This window comes from Salvelinus namaycush, chromosome 28 (assembly GCF_016432855.1).
Source record: "Salvelinus namaycush isolate Seneca chromosome 28, SaNama_1.0, whole genome shotgun sequence".
NCBI classification, from domain to species: domain Eukaryota; kingdom Metazoa; phylum Chordata; class Actinopteri; order Salmoniformes; family Salmonidae; genus Salvelinus; species Salvelinus namaycush.
In genome coordinates this window covers 35,335,180-35,342,955 of record NC_052334.1, presented here as the reverse complement: position 1 = coordinate 35,342,955, position 7,776 = coordinate 35,335,180, and the positions used below count along the sequence as shown (strand labels likewise).

The 7,776-nt window shown below is 44.8% G+C and overlaps 1 protein-coding gene across 1 annotated transcript in view; it reads left to right on the top strand.

The window, feature by feature from the left end:
* Positions 1 to 6,781: 6,781 nt before the first annotated feature.
* kif26ba (kinesin family member 26Ba) overlaps positions 6,782 to 7,776 on the top strand; it is a 167,243-nt gene continuing 166,248 nt past the window's right edge. The window contains exons 1-2 of the mRNA XM_038967353.1: positions 6,782 to 6,841; positions 7,240 to 7,635. Of these exons, the coding sequence (XP_038823281.1) occupies positions 6,782 to 6,841; positions 7,240 to 7,635 (456 nt within the window). The remainder of the gene's footprint in view (positions 6,842 to 7,239; positions 7,636 to 7,776) is intronic.

Here is a 7,776-nt window from a genome sequence, read left to right as displayed (position 1 = left end):
CAGAAAACCAGCAGCTTCCGCACCTCGCAGTTGAATAACCCTGCTCTAGTGGCTTCCCAGCCGAAACAGTTCAGAAGAGTTCGTGCATATATTATGAGGACATTTTGTGACGTTTTTGTTTGTTGCGGCTGTTCGGGCACGAGCGGAGGAGAATAGTTGCGTCAGGTTTAGTTTTTTTTCTTCTGGTTATCTAGATCTCTGGCGCCCTCGTGAGGCGTCAAACCGTAAGCGTAAAGCATCAGACAAGCTCAATGCACATAGTTGGTTTTATTAAAACACATAAGGTGTGTCTATATATGGAAAAATACACATAAAAACATTTTGAGCACTCGATTGGTCGAAAGAACAGACTACTTTCGGTCGACCAATATTTTCTTTAGTCGGTGACAGCCCTACATTCAATACAGCATCCCTCAAGCCCTCACCATAACCCTCCCTATCACTAACTAGCTATACTGCCAACAACCATTAGGCTACGTACAGAAGGGCTTTGCAGTGGCAATTTGGTGTGATAGCAGTCGCCTAGAATTTTCACTGCGCCAAGCCGCCACCTTTTCTACACAAGTCCCACTACAACTGCGCTGCTTATATTGCTAGTGGCAGCAATATAGCCCTACCGTAATGACGCGAAAACACCAGTCAGCTTTTATTCAATAGCTCTTTTCACATAACTGCTGTGGATTCAGTGGCTTTTATCTGTCACTGTGGCCAAAGTCTGTCAAAATATAGCTAAGATTTTTCACAATGTGTTACTCACTCATGTCTGTCTTTGCCCAGAGCAATAGAAATGTACTTATTTTATTAATGAGACATCAGAACACATACACTGACATTCACTGGCAGTGTGCATGGCCAGAGCCTTCTATTTGTCCCATTTATTTCCCTATTTCAATTGGTGCTTTTGTTGTAAAATACTGCATCTAACTTCTGGAATAATATCAACTAGTTTAGAGTGGTCCTCCCATGGAAATATAATATAGACTAGATTCTATTTCCATGGGTCCTCCCATAGAAATATAATATAGACTAGATTCTATTTCCATGGGTCCTCCCATAGAAATATAATATAGACTAGATTATATTTCCATGGGTCCTCCCATAGAAATATAATATAAACTAGATTCTATTTCCATGGGTTCTCCCGTTAGGACCAATGAAATATAACCTTCTGCCAATCAAAAGCTAGTTCTTATATTGCTCTTGCTTTATCTTAAAGATAATTTGACATAGATTTTAAAGGTGGCACCCGTTTCAGCTAACCAGATTTGATTTGCACCTTCTGAGAGTAACAATATTTATGCTAGAGATCCTCTGGTATACACGTACACTACTTGACCAAAAGTATGTGGACACCTGCTCGTAGAACATCTCATTCCAAAATTATGGGCATTAATATGGAGTTGGTCCCCCCTTTGCTGCCATAACAGCCTCCACTCTTCTGGGAAGCATTAGTGAGGTCAGGCACTGATTATGGGCGATTAGGCCTGGCTCGCAGTCAGCATTCCAATGAATCCCAAAGGTGATGATGGGGTTGAGGTCAGGGCTCTGTGCAGGCCAGTCAAGTTCTTCCACACCGATCTCAACAAACCATTTCTGTATGGATCTCGCTTTGTGCACGGGGAGCTTTGTCATGCTGAAACAGGAAAGGGCCTTCCCCAAACTGTTGCCACAAAGTTGAAAGCACAGAATTGTCTAGAACAGGGGTGTCAAACTCATTCCACGGAGGGCCTAGTGTCTGCAGGTTTTTGGTTTTTCCTTTCAATAAAGCCCTAGACAACCAGGTGTGGGGAGTTCCTAACTAATTAGTGATGTTAATTCATCAATCAAGTACAAGGGAGGAGCGAAAACCCGCAGACACTCGGCCCCCCGTGGAATGAGTTTGACACCTGTGGTCTAGAATGTCTGTAGCGTTAAGATTTCCCTTCACTGGAACTAAAAGGCCTAGCCAGAACCATGAAAATCCCGAGACCATTATTCCTCCTCCACCAAACTTTACAGTTGGCACTATGCAGCTCCCGGCCAACAGTTATTGTGCTGACGTTGCTTCCAGAGGCAGTTTGGAACTCGTAGTGGGTGTTGCAACCAAGGACAGACGATTTTTACGTGCTACGCACTTCAACACTCGGCGGTCCCGTTCTGTTTCCACTTCACAATAACAGCACTTACAGTTGACCGGGGCAGCACTAGCAGGGCAGAAATTTGATGAACTGACTTGTTGGAAAAGTGGCATCCTATGATGGTACCACGTTAAAAGTTACTGAGCTCTTCAGTAAGGCCATTGTACTGCCAATGTTTGTCTATGGAGATTGCATGGCTGTGTGCTCAATTTTATACACCTGCCAGCAACGGGTGTGGCTGAAATAGCCGAATCCACTAAGTTGAAGGGGTGTCCACATACTTTGTATATATAGTGTAGCTACGGAAGGCTACGTGGCAACATTGGCCAAATTGGCCTTAATTGGTTGTTTTACAGTGATACATTCCAGAGTGATTTTTCTCATTAAATTCACCCTGGTTATTCCTGACCTAAGTTATCACAGATATGGCCAGGCCTACTAACAGGTTTACACATAGCTGCGGGAAGTAGGGGTGCTGAGGGTGCTGCAACACCCCCTGAAAAATTTAATAATTAAAAAATACAAATAATGAAGAAATACAAATATATAAATTATTCCTGAATTAGCAGAGAAAAATACTCCCTCTGTTCTTACACATAGCAAAACTGACCTAAGATCAGTGTCTTGCTCCAAATATAGACAGAGTACGTGTGTCCAGAAGGAGGAGGGATTAACTATAAAGATAAGAAACAAGGTTGTAGCTCGCTGATGAAACAGGCATAATCACTCCCACCTTTTACTGCCCGGTCTCAGTTTTAGATAACAACTCTGTTAACTGTCTGCCTGTCACTGGTGTGGCACTTTGTGGCACCTTATACAAACATGATGTGATTGATATATTTCACTTACTTGCAAGGATGTTCTGTATGAGATTGTGTTAAAGGTGTGTGTGTGTGTGTGTGTGTGTGTGTGTGTGTGTGTGTGTGTGTGTGTGTGTGTGTGTGTGTGTGTGTGTGTGTGTGTGTGTGTGTGTGTGTGTGTGTGTGTGTGTGTGTGTGTGTGTGTGTGTGTGTGTGTGTGTGGTCCAGACTGTTTCTATAAGCACCAGAGGGGTAACAGACTATCTGAGAGACACTCCAACAACACTTAACTACTTCCTGTGTCCACTGAGCCTCAGGCTGGAGAGAGAGAGAGAAGAAAAAGTACAGGGGGATGACAAAACGGAGAGAGAAAGGGGGGAGGAGAAACAGAGCAGGGCCAAAGTAAACAATAAGGAAAAACAGATTGAGACACAGGACACAGAGGACTCATTGAGATGGGAGGGAGATACGGACAACATATGGGTGGGGCTTGAGAGAAAAACAGAAAGGGGAGAGAGAGAGGGGAGTTCATAATGGTTTGATCGTAAACATTGTGTTGTGTTGTGTTGTGTTGAGTTGTGTCATGTTTACAGGGTGTGTCCTTCTAACTAACTCAAGCCTAACACGCCCTGCCTACTTCTCACCACTCTGACAGTCAGCACCACCTAACAGGCTCTGGGAGCTAACGCAAGTCTTCAGCTCTCAGACAGGCTTACTCATCACACTCTGTTTCATGTGCCCCATACATAGTCACCCACATCTGGAGAATAAAACTGAATTGAAAAGGATGTCCATTGTGTTGTGACTGTGTGTTTGTGGCATCCTGTGTACATCCTAACCACTGTCATGTAATGCAATACATCTGAGAGGTTCAAATGAAACCATATGACTGTAATACTCCTCCTCAGCCTGTTTCCATATGCTGCTTCCTGAAAGAAGGTATTAATCCTACACAACACTACCAACCATGCTAGATGTATTCTACACTATAGGCTGCAGTTTGGAAAAGAAACTCCAGTACACCGGTGTGTGTGTGTGTGTGTGTGTGTGTGTGTGTGTGTGTGTGTGTGTGTGTGTGTGTGTGTGTGTGTGTGTGTGTGTGTGTGTGTGTGTGTGTGTGTGTGTGTGTGTGTGTGTGTGTGTGTGTGTGTGTGTGTGTGTGTGTGTGCAGGTTCTGGCCCATCCCTGAGGACCTGCTGCTCCAGGCCTTTGAGGATGTGTGTGTGGACTGTATAGGTTATCTTGGGTTAATTCCCTTTGCAGACTTTATATGTTCTGTATGCAGACTCTAAAGGTTATCTTGAGTTAATTCCCTCTATTGCAGACTGTATAGGTTCTGAATGTAGACTCTAAAGGTTATCTTGAGTTAATTCCCTCTATTGCAGACTGTATAGGTTCTGAATGTGGACTGTATTGGTTTTCTTGGGTTAATCCCCTCTATTGCAGACTGTATAGGTTCTGAATGTAGATTGTGTACATTCTTATCTTGTGGTTATGTGTTGTAGACTGTATAAGTTCTGTAAGTAGACTGTTTTGCTTCTGTATGTAGCCTGTTTTGTTTCTGTATGTAAACTGTAGGCTCTTACGTTGGATTCCTTCTATTGTAGACTGTATAGGACCATACCTTGGGTTCACTTTGCAGGTTCTAGATCAGCAGAAAAAGGGACATTTGGAACCGGAGGAGCTCACGAGTCACAAAGTACTTGACACAGGCAGGTAATGTGGAAGCAACATAGAGCTCCTTACAGAAAACCACAGAATCATTGGCCCGAAATCACAAATCGGTCGCATCTTGTCACTTTGCATTAACATTAACGTGTGCTTTGATTACAGCAAGGTGATATTACAGTACTCATGCCCTCCAGTGGTCAAAGATTTTGACAGCTACTGACAGATAACAATCCACTCTACAAACATGATATGATGATATCTCCCAGATCAGCAATAATAATCTCTGGTTGACTACAGTATTAATTCTTAGCATATTTCAAGAAAAGGTCACTTCCAGTTTGCTGGTTCCCTTCGACCAAGCAGATGCACTTATTAGTATCTAACAGATGCTCAGCTGGAGTGACATTCAGCAAATAGTGGGTCCCCAGAATCAACAATGAGAAACCCTGCTAAGGGGTGGCGGTAGCCTGAAAGTTATAAAGGCAACTGCCATCAATATCTCAGGAGCCACCTACTGCCGTTGTGGCTTTGAGCAAGGTTCACCTTAAACTGCAGGGGCTGGCTGTTCTGTGGTGGACACCGTGCTGCTCCCAGTGTGTTGTGTGTGTATGGTATGTTTGGTACTGTGTTAGCGAAAGTTGTGATTGTGTCTGTATAATGGATGGATAAAGATCTATTGTTCCTATGAGTTCCTCTGTGCAGGAGAGCTCTTCACCCAGCAGGAGATGCAGGAGATTCTGTCAGCTGCTCTGGAACCTGCCAAGAACGCCATCATCTACAAAGACTTTGTTAGCATGATGACCATGGACGACCCCCCACACACACACACACACACACACACACACACACACACACACACACACACACACACACACACACACACACACACACACACACACACACACACACACACACACACCTTCTGGGATTAATAACAAATGTAACCATCATCTTGCCTAATTGTTGTATTGTTCTAGATTCATAATCTGATACAGAATATATTGAGCTATTGTAAATATTTGCAGTGACATAAAACATTGTTTTATCTTCATCTGTTGTGCTAGGCCATGCAGTGACACCAGATGGCGCTGTGCATCCACAAACAACATCAAAACCCCACGCTGTGTAAATCCCATAAATCACAGCAGCAATATGTTTTCATTCACATGACACCACCAGCACCCCGTATGTGCATTATCCTCAGAATGCGAAACACAAATTAATTGAATGAGACTATTCATGAATAGGACAATAAACTCAAGCTTTTTGGGGGGTTTAAATTGAGTGATTGTGTTCTGTGTAAAACCTCTCCAGTGAATGATTTAATACTACCTTATTGCTTAGAAATATACCTTGTTTCTGTGGTAGTGGTGGTGATGATGATGATGATAATTTTGAATGATATTCTTGATTAGGCCTAAACCTCTTTGATCCAACTATACATAGCACACCCCTGATCCAGGTACCTTTTAAATGCACATTACTGTCTTGCAACCATAGTCTATCATAGGCTACGCATCTGTTACTACCTTACTCCCTAGTCAGCATTTACCCCCTCCAAAAGTTGACATAGGAAATTAGCTGCCACCTGTCGGTCAACCAAGCATTGATACGGTATTGGTCGGCCAGTGAGGAGGGGGCAGAGAGGACCCTCCCCCAGCCAGATGTGAGCGCCACTCTCTCCAGTCTGCACCTCTGCCTTCAGATGAGCACGGAGCCTCCTGCAGTTTGCAGGCGTACAGACAGCCAGAGGAATACCACGGCTGTGCCTCTGCTCTGCCTTGGACTGTGGTGTGGGCTATAGCGCTGCAAACGCGGCGTCCCCACTGTCTCAACGTTGAGCCTGTGCGGCAGCGGCAAAATTCACTCTGCTACCGCCTTGCCTGCTGCACTTCGAAGCTCCCAGAGAGAGAAACCCGTCTGTACCCCACTTTCAAGTCGCTAAAGGAGACCGTGGATTGGAACTAATTATTGCGCCTATTGGATCAATTTGAGTGGAATTACTGTTAGGTCGTTGTTTTTCATGGTTGAATACAGTAGGCTATATGGATACCCAATCTGCGTGATATCGGTTCATGATTGAGAAGCACGGAGGGGCGTGGAATTAATTGAAATCTATTTGGTCTTCTTGGATGTAAAACAACCGAGATTTATTTCTCCCCACTCCTCCCTTCCCCTCTCCTCACCTTCAACATGACTTCTCTGTCTGGGACCAAAGAGAGGTCTGTGACCAGCAGGAGCAGAAAATACGGGGTAAGTATTTCTAATTAATACTAGTATAAGTGGTTTGGATGATTATATCAGTAATAATTGTGGCAACAACAACAGTGAGTCGTGCACTACTGCCGCGCGCTCATGCATTCCAACAGAGCAGTAACTGTATGCTTGCTACAGGTTTGAATGGAGGTAGGCAATTAATTACTGCGGCGAAGAGGGTAGGCTATAGTTAGGGAACGCAAATATCATACTCACCTTTAGTTTTTTTTAATGCTTTTTGCAATTTGTGTTCAAACTTTAGACCTACGTGGATTTGTTCGGCTGTGGTGCCATTTATTAACATGGCAAAAACCGGCGTATAGTGAGTTATTGTGCGTCTCCCCAATTTAAATTGTCCATTAAAGGTAGGATTGCCTTTATGTTGCTCCCAACAGATGACCGACACCTCCCCGACAAAATCAGCCTCCTTCTCCCCGGAGACATGGTACAGAAAGGCCTATGAGGAGTCCCGGACCGGCAGCCGACCCGCTCCAGAGGGAGCCGGCTCTATGCCCAGCTCCACAGGCACCCCCTCCCCAGGATCTGGCACCTCGTCCCCGGGATCCTTCTCCGGTTCCCCCGGGACCATATCTCCAGGGATCGGGACCGGTTCCCCTGGGTCTCTAGGTGGCTCGCCAGGTTTCGGTACAGGTTCGCCGGGCTCTGGCAGCGGGAGCTCTCCTGGTTCTGAGAGAGAGAGGGGGATATGGTGTGAGAACTGTAATGCCCGGCTGGCGGAGCTGAAGAGACAGGCGCTGAAGCTACTGATTCCCGGCCCCTACTCCAGCAAGGTAAGCCCGGCTATATGCAATGCTGCTCGGCTATAGCATCCTCTGAATCTGGCGAACTCTGCAAAGACCATCAGACATCCCTATGTTGTACCATATTGGGAATATTGACATCTCCATACATGGCACAGGACATAACTGTTT